General features: G+C 39.7%; 1 protein-coding gene across 10 annotated transcripts in view; it reads left to right on the top strand.

Annotated features, from left to right (window-relative positions):
- GRIP1 (glutamate receptor interacting protein 1) overlaps positions 1–19,723 on the top strand; it is a 308,043-nt gene that overhangs the window by 246,638 nt on the left and 41,682 nt on the right. For 7 of the 10 annotated variants that reach the window (XM_058023639.1, XM_058023644.1, XM_058023635.1 and 4 more), the window contains 3 exons: positions 11,536–11,683; positions 13,286–13,455; positions 18,749–18,904. In XM_058023639.1, the coding sequence (XP_057879622.1) occupies positions 11,536–11,683; positions 13,286–13,455; positions 18,749–18,904 (474 nt within the window). The remainder of the gene's footprint in view (positions 1–11,535; positions 11,684–13,285; positions 13,456–18,748; positions 18,905–19,723) is intronic. The other 3 variants (XM_058023636.1, XM_058023646.1, XM_058023643.1) reach the window with 2 other exon arrangements.

Genomic DNA, 19,723 nt, shown 5'->3' on the forward strand with positions numbered 1-19,723 from the left:
AACCTTCATTTCTTTGATCCTTGCTTGTTTATCTCTGCAGTGGGAAAAGCACCATGCTTTTGCTCTAAAGTGTGGTTATAAGAGAAAATCGTTAATAAACATGTTGTAGGGAATACTCGGAGGCTGCAGCATACAACGGCTCTCCCCCACCGCATATGCTCAGAGAAGATTGAGAATACTGTTTAGTAATTAAGGCATGAGCTTGGAAAAAAAGGGAGAAATGTTCCTTCTCATTAAATATTCACTGTCTACCTTCCATATGAGGCTCTTGAAGAAGGAAGTATATGTGCTTATTTAATTAAGAGGGAAGGTAAAAATAAGTACATCCAGGCAATATTCATTCTGGGGATCATTAGGTTTGAAGTGCTTTGTGCCCACATGGTGACTGTAATATTTTCCTTTTAATGTCCTTCTGTTTGTAAACAGATGCTTCTGATCTTTATTGGTATACGTGTATTTTTATGATGATTTATACTGATATTCTGCAGATTTTAATCAACTTCTCATTTGGGTTTTTTTACACCTTGCATAAGCACAGTTTTTCTGTTACAGTCAGCTCAGCAGTGTTGTTTGGAATAGCCTTTTTCTGAACACTGTGACCTCTAATTTTTCAAGGTCTTTACAGAGACCTTAGGTAAATTTGGGTGGATTTCACTGGTAAAAGAAAAAGAACAACCAAAACCAAAGAAACAGACTGAAAAGAAACACAAATGAAAAAAGCTTTTCACAGTTTCTCCTTTACATAAATTCAGTAATTGCTTAATTATAAATATGAGCAATGGAGCATCTTCAAAAAGAAACAAGTCACCAGACTTGCATGAGAGGACCTGGAGCCCCTCGGAGGCTGGCAGCAGGAGCTGCTCTGGCAGGAGGTAAATGTCTTGTCCTGCAGCAAAGGAGGAGACACATGGGAACCTTGCCAAAGGTGACCCTGGCAGCAAGCTGGCAGGCTGTCTGCTGAGATAGCAGATGATAGAGTGCCCTTCTCATTGTATGGCTATAACAGTTATGGGCCACTTGAGTTTCTAGAGGTTATTGCTTAACTGGGATTTTGGGAGCAGAAATATGGGGAATTGGTTTTGCTGGAAATGTATGCTGCAGAGAACAGGGGATATAGAAGCTTTCTTTTACTTTAAATGTGTGAATGCTCCCAGTAGTAATCTTCCTATATTCTTTGGAACAAGTACTGGGAAGGGAAAGGCTGGAAATATATAAGCAATTCTAGATTATTTTTGCAATGAGGTTTGAAAGAGTTTATGTTTAGGACCATGGTTTCTGTGTTGGGTTTAAGGGCAATTTACCTAAACTGCTTTCTCTGTTTCTTTGAAATGTTTTTGCTGAACTGCTGCTGAGGCAGTACCGAAGCAGAAAGAGAGAGCAGTAAATAAACTTGTTTACTGACTCATTTTTGTCTGACTCAAACATACCAAAGTTTGTGCAACCCCTAAGAGCAGAAAAACTCTATTTTCCTTATAGCACTTATTTTCCTTATATAGATCTGACCTGGAGCAAAAAACCTCCAGGTCAGATCTCAGCCTCAACTTTCTGCATGGTAGCCTTTTATAATGTTTCTGTGCCAATGCAGTAATTATTTTAAATTTAATCTGTACTAGAGCACAGATTATTTAACAGACCAAAGTTTCAGGTGAAAAAGTAGTAGCAGTAGTACATATCTGAAGGATTAGAAATTAATATTTTCTGTTATGAACAGCAAGGTACAGTTTAATTTTTCTTTTCTTCTGGTTCATAGTTACCTGATAGGCCTTGCAGAGGAGTTTTAGACTAGTCTTAAAGTCCTGCCTGTTGAACCAAACCAAATCAGCTGATGTCAATGTTAGCAGCAGCACACCCAAGGTCAGCTTTCCGAGGCAGAGACTGCAATTATCTTGTGTTCAGAGGTCACTAACACATGTAAACAGTAAGTAACCATGCATGTATAAGTTGGTATGTTTCAGTACAGAGGAGCCCTGAGCAAGGTCCAGTCATGAAGCTCGCATACACCAGGCAGGTCAGCCACATGGGAATGGGGCTGTACTTGGGTCACTCATCCTGTTGACAAGCAGGAGTGGCTGTCACAGCCTCAGCATCTTGCTTATGTGGCTCTGCTGCTTCCAGGGCTTCAGCTCCACCGCCATGGCAGAGAGACAGGGGCAGCTGAGGTTCTCACTAACACAGCATTGACTTACCCAGGTGTCCAAAGTAGCCATGGCACACCTTTGCTCTGAAGTTTTTGGCACTATATGAGATGTCCTGTCAGATGGAGACTTGGATAGATGGGCACTGTCAGCTCAATGCAAAGGTTGGGTGCTTGGCTGTTCACAGTGCTTGTTCCCATCTATGAAGTGACAGAGTGAGGGTCTTTGTGCTCTGTAGACTTTTGAAGAGAATCCAATCCCATTCTAATTCCAATCCCATTCTAATTATTAGTGTTCCCATTAGATGGAACTTAGGGGCATTGTGTCAAATAGGCATAATTGATGGGTACTGCAGCTCTTTGTATTATCTATGGTGTGTACTTATGGACATGCTTTCAAGGTTGGCTGACGTAAAATTCAGCGCACCAGCTGTATCTTAGTTTGCAGGCTGAGGTGCAGATTGTGTTGCCCTTATTTGTTCTATTTGTTGTGATTAGACAGACAAAGAATCATGCAAGAGATGTAGAGTTTTGAAGATACCAAAGTTCTTGTGCATTTTATTTTCTGTCCTACTTGGAGGAGAAAATAAGTACGGGAAGTTCTTTTGAACATATGTACCTGTCTATCAGGCCCTGAGAAGTTTTGGATATTCCATAAGTGAAAGTGTGCAGGACCAGGTTGGATTGGACTTTGAATAAATTGGTCTAGTGGAGAGTGACCCTGCTTTATGGAAGGGGATTGGGACTAAATGGTTTTAAAGGTTCCTCCCAACTCAAACTATTCTGTGATTCAATGGTTCTTTGAGAGCATCTGTGCTAATTAGTGTTTTGTATTGCAGGGCCTCAGCAGAAGACTTATTATTTGCACGTTTTCGGTGTCTGTCTCATTTTGGAAGATGGTTTTTAAAAAGAATTATTTGTAAGTTCCATTCCTGGAATGAAATGCAGGAAGAATTCCATTTCTGCTGATTTCTGCAAATATTTCACAATCAATCTAATGCTATATAGTGTTTCAGGGCAGTTTTCAGGAGCTGTCCTTCAATGGAAAGGTGCTATTTAAGGCTCAGGTTGCCAAACTAACCATAAAGGTGTACTTGTAAGCTCCCAAGTTCTGAAACCATGTGCTGCCATCGAGGATAAGGATTTTGAGTTCCTAACAGTTCTTTAAGTGCCATGTGAATTTTCGGTGTGGTATTCTTTCTCAAGGTAACAAAGGCAGAAAGTTTTAGTGCCTGGGCTTATTTACAATAATAAACTCAGACTGTCCTCAAAGAGGCAGATCCTGGATTCTCTGTACAGGCATCATCTACCAAGTTGCTTTTGTGTTGTAAATTGTGCAATAAACAGATTGCAGTTTAGATTAACAAGGCACGTGTAAAGAAAAAGAGAGGTAAATCAAGAGATTGGGATTTTATACAGCTTTGAGCAGGGAAGAGGCCTAGTAAAAGTGTGAGCTTGTAACAGTTAGTATGAGGAAGCAGCATCCTGAGAACTGGGGAAAGTATTTTGAGCTGAAGTTGTTTAGGCAGGTTTTTATGGTCTGAAATGAGAGAAAGTCCCAAACTGATTTTGAACATGTCCATATCCACAGTCTGGGAGCATTTTTAAGGCAGAGATGGTTCTTCAACTAGTTAGTGATATTTTTTAGCTGAGAAGCATGGTGGGGCTAAGGTTGCAAAGTATGAAATTGGTAAAAGTAGCTCCTAAGCTTTTGATTTGAAGAAGGTGGCTAAATTAGAAGCATATAAATGAGCTGCAGGAATTAGGCAACAAGAGGAAAATTGAAAGACTGTGCCAGTCAGTTGACAAGAATATTAAATTGCTTGTGGATAGAGAGGATAATAGGTGGCACATTTGTTTAGAGAATAATGTCTCCATTTTCCATTCTGAGGTTGAGAGGTCTCTCTGATTTTGCTATCACTCATTCTGCTGGCATCCTCTTGCAATTATTCCTATTTATCATTTTTGAAATTTGATTATTCTAAAGGTGAGAGAGTATAAAATACCATTGGTGGCTTTTTTCCTTAGCTGCAATTAATGGGGTTTTTTTCTGTGAACTCTGTGATCTTTCTTTAAGTAGACCAACAGTTCCAGTGGTGCCTTGTTACTTGCATATAAAGGAAAATACATTATTTTATTTATCTATTTTTGGTGCTGGTTTTGCCTCTCTAGTTCTAGTTCAGGTAAAATTATAACAGCTGTTGCTCATTCTACAGCCTGTCTGTAACACACAATACCCCAAAATCAAGGGAATGCAAGGAGCACATATATTGTATGATAGATTGTAAGTTCGGCCTTAGAGACTGGCACTTCGAACAAGAACAATATTTAATTTTTAAATAGTGGTTCTATTATTAAAAACTGCTTTTCTTTCTCCACAAATATTACTCGTAATACTTTGTCAGCTTACTCTGTTTTATAGAATCATGGAATAGTTTGGGTTGGAAGAGACCTTAAATATCATCTAGTTCCAGCCCCTCTGCCACAGGCAGGGATGCCACTAGATCATGTTGCCTAGGGCCCAGTCAAACCTGGCCTTGAATGCCCCCAGGAATGGGGCATGCACAGCTTCTCTAGGCAACCTGTACCTGTGCTTTACCACCTTCTGGTAAAGAGTTTCCTCCTAATAGCTAAACTAAATCTCCTCTCTTTCAGTTTAAAACTGTTCCACCTTGTTCTGTCACTATCTACCCATGCAAGAGGTCATTCTCCATCTTTTTTATAAGGTTCCTTCAAGTACTGAAAGGCAGCAATGAGGTCTTCCCAGAGCCTTCTCTTCCCCAGTTCTCTCAGCCCATCCTCCAGCAAAGGTGCTCCAGCACTCTGAGCAGCTTCATGGCCCTCCACTGGACCTACTCCAACAGTTTCACAGCTTTCTTAGCTTTCCAGAAATCCCTTTTAGAGCTTGCTAGCTGTCATTGATTTTATTTTGCCCATAAGATCTGCGATGAGTAAAAGGTTACTCTGCTAAATGAAGCATGAACAAAGCCAGGGTGCAAACATTATGCAATATTAGTAGAACAGGGTAGCAAAGCCAGCACCGTGAATCACGCTCTGTGTGTGGTACATTTATGACCTTTAGCCACAAACGTATGAGGAATCAAATAATATTACTCTGAATGAGTGATAATGGTGCTTCCCAGCTGTAGGGCATCTTGAATGTTGTTCCTGTGCCCTTTAAACACTGCAGAAGTCTCATTCCTGCCTCTCTTCCTTGCTGCTACATTCCCTCTTGAAACCATTGACCCATGATCCCAATCTCAACTTCTTGATTAGGTAGATCATCTTTAAAAATACGTAATTATATCCTTTCTTTGCAAAATAGAGATCAAATAATCTTTGCGGTACAAGGAAAGTGTATTACATAAATAAGTGACCTCCCATGCCCCCACCTCCGCACAAAAAAACCCCAGTATTTAAATAACCATCACTCTGTAAGAGACTTGGTTGGTCATCCAACTGATGTAAAAAAAATTAGTAAATGAAAATGCCCCTACAAAAGAAATTTTAAATGGTAGCAAAGTAGCCTAAGTGCTTTACGATGTAGATGAAGAATAGGGGCGAAAGTGGGGTTTTGTCAGCTCTTTTTATCTGTGACTTGGTGAAACCTGGAAAAAGAAAAGAAGAAAGGTATAAGTGAATTGAAGCAGAAAGGAAGGAGAATAGCAGAGAAAAGCTTCCCTACTTGCAGCAGATCTCTCTCTTGCACACACATTTTTAGTTGTAGCTCTTGTTTTGCATGAGATCATGGAAAAGACAGACAGACAAGTTACTGCCTATCTCTATGGCAATCTCAGAAAAACATGAAAAGGGACGTAGGGGAGCCACAGTATGATAGAGGACTATGAACCTCACACAGCTAGGAATGCAGTCTTGCACCGAACTGTGAGGAGCTGGGACAACTTTAAGTGTGTCAGTCTTACGGAGAAAATGTTTTAATGGACGCCAAAAAATGGGGGGCTTGGGCTGGTATTCACGTAAAAGAAATACTCCTTAAGAATACAAAAACCACACAGAGAATTACAAGATTCATTAAGTGTAGTTTAAGATACTGTCTGGCAGTAATGAATAGTCTGTGGGTGAATGAAGAAAAGTGGATGTGAATGCACACAGAGTCCCTGAGTGCTTTCACATTGCTCTGCTGTCAGCTGAGCAGTACTGTAAGGGACTTTGCAAAATGGTCTGTATGGAGAGCGTCACTGCTAAAACCACACATCTTAGAAATTAAATTCATCAAGCCTGTTAGAAGTCCTGCCTGTTCTTTGGGTTGGTTATCTGGTCCCAAGTTTGAACAGCTAGCTGTGGATTTCAAGTGCCGTGTAAGATTTGTACCGGCTTTGATTTTTGCATTTCGGCAATCTAGCTCCCCTAAGCAGGGGCAAATACTCAGAACTCATGGTGGTAAGTGTGTGGTATTTTCATCCATTTCTGTTACAAAAAGCAAAAAGCTTTTAACATTTCAGCTCTAGTTTCTTAACACAGAAAACAGGGAGGCTAATCCCTAGCACACTGATTCTGGACTGGCACAACCACATCTACTGTGCTTTCCTCACCATTGATTATTCTGTCAATCATAGAATGATTTAGGTTGGAAAGGACCTTAAAGATCATCCAGTTCTACCCCCTGTGCCATGGGCCGGGACACCTTCCATTAGACAAGGTTGCTCAGAGCCCCATCCACCCTGGTCTTGAACACTGCCAAGGATAAGGCATCCACTATTTCTCTGGGCAACATGCTAAATAGGTACATATGTAGAAAAGAGTTTCTCCTACTTTTTTTTTTTTTTTTTCAGGTAAGGCAGGGGAAAAAGCCAAGCACTTGGATTTCTTTAAAACATTCTGCAGCTTCTCTGGGCAACCAACCTTGTATGTTATTCTCAACTGAGACTAAGATACCAATTAAAGGCACAGATTTGGTTGCTTATTCTGTGCTTTACACATCAGTTTCATCACTGCTGCTTTTAAGTACCTTCTACTTGTGTGCTGAGCGCTGACAGTAGCTTGTTGGGATGTCTCAACCTCTCACTGCAATGGAGTATTTTGTGTTGGACCCTTTCTGGAACTCACACTGGCTTGTGTACACTCTGCACACGCATAGTTCCCCTACATTCTGTTGGGTTTTGTTAAAGAAAGCAAGTTCAAGGAAAGGCTTGTGCATTTCTGCATTTAAGGATTTGTGAGTGTCCATCTATGAGAGTTTACTCAACAACTTCTTTGGGGAGCAGTCAGTGCTGTCCCTTATACATCAGAGCTGTCACATACATGATTGCTGAGCAGGTACTGGAAAAGATTCATTGATTTTTGTGAATTGGAAAAAGAACAAAGAGAGCAGAGGAAAGCAAGAATGTAGTCTAAGGCATTTGGGAGTGATGGGGGATTGAAACTGATTTCTTCAATCTTTCTGTAAGTGTTCCAACATTTTGCTCTTAAAGGCAAGAGTGTCAAAATTTCAGGTTTTTTTCCACTTCTTAACAATCTTCCTTAACTTCACTAAGATATGCATCTCTAATCCACTAGTCTGAACATGAGGCATGCAGGCACCGGGTGTAAAAATTAGGATTACAGAAAAGGAGAAAGAACATAAAGTCTCAGGTGTGCTGACAAGAACTGAATGGAGAAAAGGGAGCTCCTACCTGAGGGAGAGATTGCTTTGCTTAGAATCATAGAATCTTTATGGTTGGAAAAGACATCTAAAATCAGCAAGTCCAGCCATACTTGCTATCTGTGGGCTGCAAAGATTTTGTATAAAGGGAACAAAAAAAGGTGTGAGGGGTAGAAGAGCACACTTCTTCAATCAAGAAAAACTATTTCTGTAAAATACTGTCTTCTGTTTTTAACATAAGTGAGACACATTTAAATCTGTGAAGGTACTACTACAAAGGTGTTAAAACTTTGTGTTGCAAGAACTACAAGGTTTGAGGACATATGCATTTTTTCTGGTCTGAACAAGCACCTTGCCAGATTTTTTACTACTATCAGTCAGAGAATCACAATAGAGAAGGCTACAGGGACCTGCTATACACAGTTTTAAGGTGAAAACCTGGTTAGTCTAGACTAAAAAGGTTGGTTTCCTTTGAATTTGGTGTCATTATTGATCACAAGCTATGACTGAAGCTTTTCCCTTTCTAGGGCAGTTAAAGGTACTGTTTCACATTTAGATCCTCTGCTGCCTAATGCCAGCAGCTCACTTTCTGGTTTCCCCACTGTGGGAATCCTAGTGTTTTTTGTCCTCTACCACCCACCAGCTGTTGACCTGGATTTCAGATACCATGGGGATCAGTAAGGATTAACAGAAATATACATTTTTGAGGACATAAAGAAACACATGCAATGTGATGTCTTTATCAGGTTAAAAATACATTTTTCAATTTTCAAAATGATTTGTGGTTATCTTTTGAGGCAGAGGAGGTTGGTAACACTGCTCATTTTATTTAAAAAAATTCTAAATACTATACTACATACTATTTATTCTATACTAAATATAGTATATTTACATATCATGAAATTATATCCAGAATAAAACCCCTTGTTTCCAGTGATTTAAGCTGTCAAATAAAAAAGGTGTGCTGCTATGTAGCTGTATTAGCATGCAGAAAGCAATGCTGCTTCCTCTGGGAGGTTTTAATCAAGCCTCTTGTAGTGATTGAGATGCAATACTCTAAAATGAGAAAAATTATTAACAAAATCAAAAATCTAGAGTGCCTTTCACACAAATATTCATCAGTGTATTCATCAGTATCTTATGTAATTACATAGTCAATAAATCAACATAGTGTGTAAGTGCTTCAGTCATGGTGTAAATATCTTAATGACTGGAACATCTTCACACATGAATAATTTATACCTGTATGATTCATTTTTCATATCCACGCTTTACTTCAGCATGAAAAACTAATTCTTCTCTGTCAGAGAATGTGTGCTTGATTATTGCCTTCTTTCTCTTCCTTGTGCTTCTTTTCCACCATTAGACACACTCCATTTCTTCTCTTCTGGTTCCTCTAATGTAGTTATCTTATTTATTCATCCTGTCTGCCTTGGTTTGTGTCCCAGTGCATTTCAACAGGCACCTGGGAAATAACACTCGGGCATAAGCTGCTTGTGCTTATGCAGTTTCCCAAGTAACTGGAAAAAGGACCAGCATCTTGAAAGATTTACACATTCTCAACAGATATTTGCATTCAGTTTCCTCTCCTCAAGGCAGCCATTGCAGAAAGAACTTGTGCAAGTAGAGCTTTGCCATTTTCTGGATCAGTATGAGTTAAAACCTTTGCCAAGGTACAGATGGCAAAAATTGTTTGAGTCTTCTTCTCATATATTTGCAAATGTGGAACTTGTGTGTAGCTCCAGAAATCACTGTAATGTTCAAGATGAAAATAATTGCTTCTCAGTGCAGGAATGGGAATAAGGAATGCTTAAATTCTGCTCTGCTGCACATGTTTATTTGGCTGTTTGCAAGGCACTGCATGAATCCTGCCTTACTTAGACCTTTAACCAAGTCATCTAAGACAGCAATTTCATTGTGATAAACTCCTTCTTTAGTTAGTAAGAGAAAGATAGGTAAGTTAGTAACTTTAGTTAGTAAGATAAAGACTGCTGAGGGCAGTTCATCCAGCTTTAAAGCTACTTAGTGCTTGAAGCTCCAGGCAGAAGTGCTATTGGGTGGACTCTATTCTTTTCTTTTAGCTCAGAATTTAAACATCAGTTCAAGTTTGTGGAACAGCTTATTTCGTAGTGCCTCTGAAGGTTGAGCCTTTAAAAATTCAACCCTAGTTGTGTACAGAAATTGTTAACTCAGATTTAATGACAGCTTTCAAAATTGCTGAATCTTGCCTTCAAATCCTCAGATTTTGAACTTGAAAAAAAAAGAAAGCCATCAGGAATCTAAAAAATTATTTCAAGTTGTGGGGGGAAAAGGAGTTCTATAATAATCAACTGACACTTTTCTGGTATTGTATGTTATTCCATCCAACCTTTTTTCCATTTCTATATGCAGAAAAGATATAAAAATATCTTTACCTACATTACACTCTAGTGAGGAAGAGCACCTTCACTGAGTTCATCATCCTGTCATTCAATTTCTTGTATTATTATATAGATTGTTAGTTTTGTATCCTAATACAGTTTTACTGGTACTTCTGTGCCAGTATTACATTTTTTGACTAATTTTTTAGATTTAGGACTGAGTGGAGTATCTTATATCTGTCCTCTCTCCTCTCCTCCATACTTGGAAGCCCAGCTGCAGCTCTTTTACAGCTTCAATCTTAGTGTCTTCTGAGATACATCACAATTGATTGTTGTCTTTGTATGCTCACAGCTGGTTCCAGTATGTTGTGAATACCAGTCTCTCCTGCTTGCTGACAGGACAGTTGGTAACTTTGATCCAACATAAGTCTTCATTTATTCAGTTTTTTCTTACTTTGACTGTAAGCACCTCCAAAGGTTTCTGATAGCACTTTGTTTGTCTCAATCTTTTAATATCCTTAAAGGACATCTTCTCTCACTGTATCTTACTGCACTGAGTTATTGATCAGTGGGTATTGGTTAGTAGGAGTTTTCAGCCAGTCTCCACAATGTACTTCATCCTGATCCCTGCCTGCTTTGTTTTGGCATTTAGGAAGAAGCCTGCTCTGTTTTTGCTCTGTTGTGTCTAGCACTTGTTCTCTAGGGTAGTTTCTCACCACAGTCATCAATCATGACTGTTGCTCCAACTTATTTTCCTGTTTTCTTTATTCAGTGTTGATCACTTGCTATGTCCTGTTGTAAGGCAGTATTTTATCCAGTGCAAGGATGCTAAAAGACTCTTCTGAACTTCCTCACATATACTTTGCTTTAACTTCTACTGTGTATAGGTGTCACACCTCCTACACTTTCACCATTTTGGCCTTTCTTTTGTGAAGCATTTCTTGTAGACCCTTTCTTTATCTTCATTTGATTATTAGAACTGCTATCTACAGACCTTCAACTTCTTTTGTGAAAATCAGTTTCGCTTCCTTCTCTAACCTATTCACTGGTTCATTTTTTCAGATAATTTTCGACTTTTTAAATTAATTCTGTTTTTTCAGCATGTCTTTTTAAATTCCAGGTAATGTTTATCATCAGTTGTTCAAGAGAATGATTCACTAACACACCCTGTTTCCCTCATCTGTTTCATCTCTGATTCTGACACACTCTTGAAACTTTCAGACATCCCAGATTCAGAAACTTCCTCTTGTTTTTATAATTTTCAACATCAAGAGCTGGTTATTGACTCCTTGAATTATGCTATTCCAGTATTTCTTGAAGTGGCATGTTATCTGGTCAGAGAAATAGAATAGCCGTGGAAATTCTATGTGGGGAAACATGAAAATGGCATGAGTACCACATTGGTATAATACTGATCTTTTGTTGTCTAATTTTAACAGATTCAGTAGCAACAGCTTCTGGGCCACTGCTAGTTGAAGTTGCCAAAACTCCTGGTGCTGCTCTTGGGGTCGCACTATCTACCTCGATGTGCTGCAACAAACAGGTCATTGTCATAGACAAAATCAAATCTGCAAGTATTGCAGACAGGTGAGTGTGACAGAGGACTGGCACTGCAGGTCCATGCATCCATTTTACTTCTTTTTCTGTTTGGTCTGGTTTTAAAGGAACCCTTCCCTCTGTTGAGAAAATCGACTGAACCAGGTCCTCTCAAGGTTGCATGTCTTAAAATTAGCACTTTGTCAGCTGGCTGTTCCAGAGTGCCGAGTCCAAGGCTTCCATCTACTTTAGCTCATCCGTGCAGTATTGGGTGACATAAGCCAGCCCCCGTGTAGTGCGTGACTGGTGCTTGCACTGTGCAGCACAGGAGTCTGGCTGTTAAATGTAACACTGTGGCAGAGATCAGGATTTAAAAAAATAAACATTACCCACTGGAATTCTTGAAGTAAGCCCACCATATGGAACAGCTGTCAAGGGAAGTAAATTTTGAGGCTTTGCAACCTTGGAGTGTTCTTTTAGGATATATCACTCAATCTTGTGGCGCAGTGAAATGGAACTCCTTATGTCTGGATTCTTCTACTGATATTTTAGCATACAAGTGAAGTATAAGGAAGACTGGCTTCTGTATTTTTAAATTGTTTTGCTGTAATATTTCCACTTCATTTAAACCTTCAAATAAAACCATTTAAACCATTAAAATTATAGCTATATATTTTTCCCCAGTGGTCTGATCCCCTGCAACAAAGTTGTGGGATCTTTCCTGGGGCGTGTGTGTGTGTGTGTGTGTGTGTATGTGTGTGTTTATACATATACAAGATATTTCTATATTCATATCTCTATTTAAATTTTTTTTAAATATTATGTTTCAGCAGCAAATTCTTCCTGCATGTCCCCAGTCACCCTACCTTGTAACTCCTCTTTGGCAACGGTGCTTTTGGTAGCACCCACTTGTAGCAGTGAGTCTACAGCTCCTCTGTGGGCTTTTCCCTACAGTAGAAACTTTGAGAGTGACGGCCATTGATCCAGGGGTGTTCTCCAGTTCAATGGTGCAGGATGCTTTAATTTTCTCCCTCTGTTTTTTCCCATTTCGCAGGGGGTAACCAATTAAAGGAGCTGTCCACTTGACTGGTACGTCGGGATGCTGACTGCTGTGTTTGCATTTCTCAACTCATCCAGTAGCCAGTCTCTTGAGTGCAGCAAAATTTAGCAGATAGCCCCCTCCCCACCCCACTCCTAGAGTCACCATGCTAGCCCTGGTTTCATTATTTGTTTGACTACTGCATAATTTCATCATCATTTACAGCTTTTGTACTAATAAATGTTTGAATTATAACTCAAAAAATGATGAACTGGGTGCTTGTGTGAGGGATATGTGACCAAGTTATTTGAGTCTCCTTAAGCTCTTCTCATTTTATCCTGCTGCCATTCACATATATTTTAGAGTCAGCTACCCCATTTGCAGTTTGCAGTTCTGTGAGTGATGTCTTGGCATATACTGTATTAACGGAATTGTTTTTAAGGTTTGTACTAATAGAGTTAAAGTCTGACCAGTGACAGTGCCTACAAAACACAAATGTCTCTCGAAAAAAAAGAACATGTTCATAGTTGTCATGACCAGTTTGAAGGCAGAAAAACTCATTGTGCAAGCAAATAGCATACCTGATCATACCAAGTTTTTCCCCTTTTGTATAGATGTGGTGCATTACATGTAGGAGACCATATTCTGTCCATTGATGGCACCAGCATGGAGTACTGTACACTGGCGGAAGCAACGCAGTTTTTGGCTAATGCAACTGATAATGTTAAACTGGAGATCCTTCCCCACCACCAGACACGGCTAGCACTGAAGGGCCCAGAGCACGGTAAGAGGATCTGTAGCACTAAATGCCTCTTCTCTTGCTTTCTTGTGCTTTGCCTGCCCATGCTGAATGATCAAAGCTATCGCTGCAGTTTTGTCTGTAAGTGTTGTTTCAGCTCCCCACATTATGCTTCTGCAGTTTCTGAGCAGCTCTGTGTGTTCTTGGTCTTAATGAACCCTCTGAGATTCCTATGGCCAGAGAGGGAAACGTTTTGCTAAGAAATACCTCTACAAACTTGCAAATGCACATAAAGACACCTGTTGACTCTACTGTTGCAATTGTTGGGGGTGCTATGAGATTCTTCAGTAAATTCATCTCTACATTGATTCTTTAAATTTAGAGTGGGGAAGTAGTATCACAGCCAAACTTATTTTCAGCATATTGATTTGATAGTTGTGGTCAATTAATAACACCTGTTCTCCCCTAAAATACGTAAACCCCTCCCTTACTTTCTCTTGTTAATGGCATTATTATTTATTGCCACCATCTTTTAAAGTGCTTCTGAGATTGCTTCACAGGTTCACTGTCAGGGCTTATGAAAACTGTTTGGAAACAGTTTCCTGGATTGCAGACCTTTTCACTGTGATTCTTATTTCATACCAATATGCTTGAATAGAATTGCTTTCCATTTTTAAATCAAATGTTTGTAAAATGTCTTAGTATTTGAAGATGGAGGCTGCCTGTCTCGTCTTCTAACTAATTGGGAGAAAGTGGCTAATTCACAGTAATCCTTAAATTCAGTCTGAAATAGCATATGATGATAGGCATCAAAACAGTAACAAGGGTTATCAAATACACAGAGAATAGATACATGTGTTGCAGCATGAACCAGTGGCTTAATTTTTCTGAGCCTATGGTACTGTGCTTCTGCCTCCTCTGGACCAAGACAAGATTTCTGAGGTCTTGAAATGTCAGTGATGGTCATGGATATTCTGGGACATCCATGCAGCATCCAGGTTGTCCCTTGATAAGCAGTGTTCTAGACAGTTTCTCAGAGTGGGGAATACTGAACTAGTGACAGAGGAGACATTCATTTCTCCTAGACCAGGGTGAAAAAAAAGTAACCTTTGTAATTACATGTTCTCCCTGTACTCAGCTCTTGCCCTTTTCTACTTAAGCTGCTTAGAGCCACAAGGAGCAGAGTGATACTGCACAAGCAGAATGAGTTGGAGCCCAAATTTGCAGTGTACTCCCATTCCTTTCAGTTATGACAGTACATTGCAAACAAATCTTTCTCTTTTTTTGAAGCAAAGATGTAATGCAATTAATTTCTGATGGTTAAAGAATTTTGAAGACTGTTTTTTGTGGGAAGACAAATGCTGGGGCCAATGATTTGTGTAGATGATTATATTACTTGAAGCAGTTGGTTTGTTAACCAACATTTATAACAGATTGATGCTGTAAATATTCTAGTAACCAGTGTAGATGCTTAGAAAAAGAAATGCTCTTGCTATGCGAGAGTTAAGAACTGTCTGTTACTAAATCATATCGAGGTGATCAGCAAATGATGATCTATTAGAGCATCTTTTGGGGGAAAATATCCCTAATGTTATAAAGTTGCTTTCTTCAGTAAGGCAGAATAACTAGGATGTTTACAGACCGTTCCAGCCCCTAATCAGGTGGTGCTACCACAATATCATGACCAATTCAAGATGTAACAAGCTTTATGGAAGCAAGTTCCCTCTTAGAAACAACCTTTTATCAGGTGTGGTATGACCTAGAGGCTGCAGAGAGTGAAAATCTCCTTTGCTTTGTCTGGAATAAGCTGAGTCATTAGGGCTGTACCTGCTGAGCTCAGTTATTGGTCTTGTGGGAATATGTTAGGAATTTAAAACAGGCAGGAAAGTCAGTATATAAAATAAACTGAAATTTTAGCCCTAAAATAAAGTGAAGAGCTCTATAAAATATAGGATTCTTTTTCATGTTTTTTTTCTTTATATTCTGCTGCTGACATTCATTTCTCTTGCTGCCCCATTAGTTTTATGTTTACTATACACAGCCCTGTACTGGAAAAGCTGAAATTATCACTAAATTACTATGGTTACACACAAAAGGATTTTCTTGTACAGAACTTTTATTGAATTGGGACTATCCTTCTACAAGCTGAGCAAACTGAATTTGTGTACTTTCCCACTTTGTAGGACATTTTTATCTCTACTCTCGGCATGAAAAAAAACATTAAGAAAAAAATCTCAAGGACTGGCAGATAATTTCCTGCTGGAAGCAGTCTTTTTTAATTAAACAAGGCTCACAGCAGGTTGAAAATAATGAAAATCCACCTGGCCACATTGTTCTTATCAGATTTTAATTTTTTCACTGTAGTTAAAGTTAAGGAATCTTGCTGTCTGTGCACGTAATTGAAGAGACGATTCCATCTGAGAAGACATTCTAAGTCTCTAAGACACATAAGGCCATATCAGACTGCTTCTGGTGTTTCCAGGACTTTTCTGGCTAACATGAGATTTTCCAAAGTCCCTGAGGGTGATGGTCCTAGCAGGTGAGGAACCCAGGGGGCACAGATCCAGCCTGGTGCTGGCATTGCACCTCTACCTTACTTTTGATATTTGAGATTGGGGCAAAAAAATAATTCTTTTGATTCAAGTACATGCCAGGGCACAGTGTTCTCATGGAGGATTGCAGCTCCAGGGCAATCTGAGTGGAGACACAGGGCCAGGTCAGGGAACTCCAGGGCCTGCAGGGTCTCCACCACTCCACCAGGCTGCAGGGACACGGTGAGCCCCTGTGCTCTCCTTTCCCTGTCCCTTCCTTGGTGTGCCCTCCATAGATCCACCCTGCAGAGACAGGCATGGCTCTTGAGTCAGAGGGGGTAGTAGAGCCAGGAGATGAGCGCATCACTGCTCCTGTGATACAAAGTGAAACCAAGGCACAGCTTTCCTTCTGCCTGAGCACAGGGCTGGCTTGTAGTAGTAGTAGTAGCTGCCCTTTCCCCCCCTTGTTTTATTTCATGGAATAAGATATGAACATAAGGTGTGGGTCCAACCTAAATGCTCAGGGTTTTGGGCTCCTGTTAAAGGCCAGCATGGGGACAGACAAGTCTGCAGCCATTTTAGCAGACATTTAGCCATTTTAGCCATTTAGCAGGTAGCAGAGGGACACAGGTAATACAGCTCATGGGACAAAGACAGCAAACTCTATGTTTTATAGAAACAGATTTAGAGACAGTTTAGATTAGATATTAGGAAGAAATTCTTCACTGTGCAGATGGTGAAGCACTGGGACGGGTTACCAGAGAAGCTGTGGCAGCCTCATCCCTGGAAGTGTTGAGGCCAGGCTGGAAGGGGCCCTGAGCCACCTGGTCTAGTGAAAGGTGTCCCTTCCCATGGTAGCAGGGTTTGAACAAGATGGTCTTTAAGGTCCCTTCAAACCCAAACCATTCCATGATTCTGTAGTATGGGCAAATCCCTTGGTGTTTTGAGACAAAAAATTCAGTGAATACTTCCCAGTTTGAACTGTGCCTTTATGGTTCAGCAAGGGTACAGACATGCTGAATTTAATGATGAATATATTGTATTTAATCAAGGGAGACTTCAATCCCTTTACTTTAGGATTTGACAACTGAAATGCTTCCCGTTCTCTTAGTAAATACCAGTCTTCACTTTTGGCACATAGAACCCCCAATTAAATAATTAAATACAGTATCAAATTTCATCCAGTGAAGGATTATTTTAAAGTTTTGAAGATCAAGTTTAAAAAAAAAAAACACAAAAACCACAAAACAAAAATACAAAATTGCAAATCCAGCTAATCAATAAGACCTCTTTTCTTTATTAACCAGGTTTTAGGATAGTTTTCCTGCTTCTGGCATTGGGAAGTCATTTACTGCACAGAATAGCATAATGCCAGCAATAGATTGTGGCAAAATTAAAATGTCAATACAGTAAATTGAAATGACAGGGAAGCATCTCCATTCTAGGCAGTGCCATGTAAAGTATCTGGTTGGTCTTTTTAAAATAGATTAATGCAAGCAGAGAGTTATTAACCTTCAGTTAGTGGTCATATGTAGTATCTTAGTGTTTTCTGAGAAAGTTTGCAATCTTAGCTCTGTAGCCAGAAGGAGATAAGAAATCAATTCAGTAACCATAATTTTTGAAACAAATATAAAAAAGAAAGAAAAAACTCAATCAGAAATGTTTTTCTGAGAAAAAATATTATTTCTGCTCCTCAAGTTAGAACCCCCTGATAAAAAGACAAGACCAGGTTATTTATTTTATTTTATTTCATTATATTTTGTTTTGTTTTGTTTTGTTTTATTTTATTTTCAATTTGTTTTCTTTCTTTCACTTCTGGTCTATAGTTTTTTTTTTATTTTGTTTGTGCAATTCAGTTACTTTTACCTCTTCTCTGGTCCTTTTGTTTTCTGATTTTCCATCATCCCTTCATGCGGGCAGTGAAGGTTGAAAGAAGCATCAGGCAACTTACCTGGGATTCGTGTGCCAACAGCCAGAGCAGCCTCCTCACCTACCACCATTATAACACCTACCACCCTGACCATTGCAGGATGCCAGCCTTGAAATTCCAGAAAGCGCCTCCTCAAAAAAGCCTTCGTAATGTTCACACCTTTTCCTGCTGACATACTCACTTCTCCTCTTCTTCTTCTTCCTCCTCCTCTCTTTTCTTCCTCCTCCCTCCCTTCTTCTTTCACTCATACTTTTCCCATTTCAGGCTCTAAAACCTTTTCAGTTTTATGGATGCTACACTTTTTCATAGCCATGCCAAGGTTATTTCTGACATTTTACACCTTTTCTTCTCTATAACAAAGCAGCCTTTGTAGGCAGGAAAAGGCTTGAAAATTCTGAATTAATCAGCTCTTCTTCTATGTATGAGTAGACCATTGGATTGGAAAAGTCTATACAAAGCATGATTTTTGAATGCAAAGCCTTGCTTACAAATCTTTGTCAGAAATTACCTACTACAAAAAGGCATTTCTAAAATCAGTGTATCTAAATATATTGATTTGCATTAGTCTGGGGATATGTGTTGAAAAGTTTAATTTCACATGGTTTTCTTAAAGTAAGTTGTATACTATGAATAATCTTTTGTGTCTACATTATCTTTGTTAGCTTCCAGCAAGTGTTGTCACGAAATGCTGGCTTTACTTTTTCCTAGGGTCACCTGTGTGGTTTAAATATCTTTGTTATTGGAAGTGCACCAAGCATTCCTGTGCATCATACACAGCCTATACATAAAATGTTTGATTCATTGATGAGTTACAGGCATGTGCCGCGCTCTTCTGTGAAGACTGAGTGCTGTATGCCAAGTGTTTGATTTCTTACAGCAGCTCTGGTGTCTTCATCCTTCTCTCCTACCTCCATGAGTGCATACAGCCTGAGTTCCCTGAACATGGGGACCTTGCCTCGCAGCCTCTACTCCACCAGCCCACGGGGGACAATGATGAGGCGGAGGATGAAAAAGAAGGACTTCAAAAGCTCCTGTAGGTGGTAACTGCATTTCCTCAAAAATGTGCAGTGAATGAATGGGTGGAGGAGGGGGAAGATGCAGAAAAAAAGCACAGTACCTTAATTAAACACATATATTCTAGACAGAAGAGAGAGTTCCTGGTAGACGTAGGGAAACACAAGGGTGAAAATCTTTGTCCAATGCTAAAATGAGATGAGTAGATGCTGTCTAGCGTAACTATCTCATCTGAAATTTATAAAGGAATATTTTTTTCAGACAGTGCTGGAAGAGTTTGTTATACCATTACTGAAGTGATTTTAAAATTCCTTTTTTAACTCTTCCTATGTTCATTAGGGAATAGTCAAAAGCAGATTGCTGGTAAGCTCAACCAGCTGTCACATTAGGGAAGGCACAGCTTGCCACAGCACCTCCTAGGTAGTTCTAATGTTTACATCTACACCATGACCTGTACAGTCATTTTGGTGAGGGAGAGCACGATATGGTGAAGACTAAATAGCCTCATTTGACCACTCTCTGGGACTCAAAGCATGGATTGCCTATGAGTCAGTCATTTCCCAAGGCAGAACAGATCTATTCAGGCTGTTCCATTTTGCATATTGCTAAGCATTCACTGGGCTGGAAAGAGTGTGGCTGTGTCAGTGAATTTTTTCCCAGACTCCATGACAGTGCCTCCTCTCTTTGGGTTTGTCTGTCTTTGTGCAACCCACAGCAACTCAGTTCCTCCAGAGCAGGGAGGTGAGAACTGCTCTGTAAATCATTTGCTCTAGGTAACAGTGCTCAGAAGTCCACTCTGAAAGAACTGAGCTGCTGCACATTACAGCACTGCTGCTGT

The sequence above is a fragment of the Melospiza georgiana genome, chromosome 4 (genome assembly GCF_028018845.1).
Source record: "Melospiza georgiana isolate bMelGeo1 chromosome 4, bMelGeo1.pri, whole genome shotgun sequence".
Lineage (NCBI taxonomy): Eukaryota > Metazoa > Chordata > Aves > Passeriformes > Passerellidae > Melospiza > Melospiza georgiana.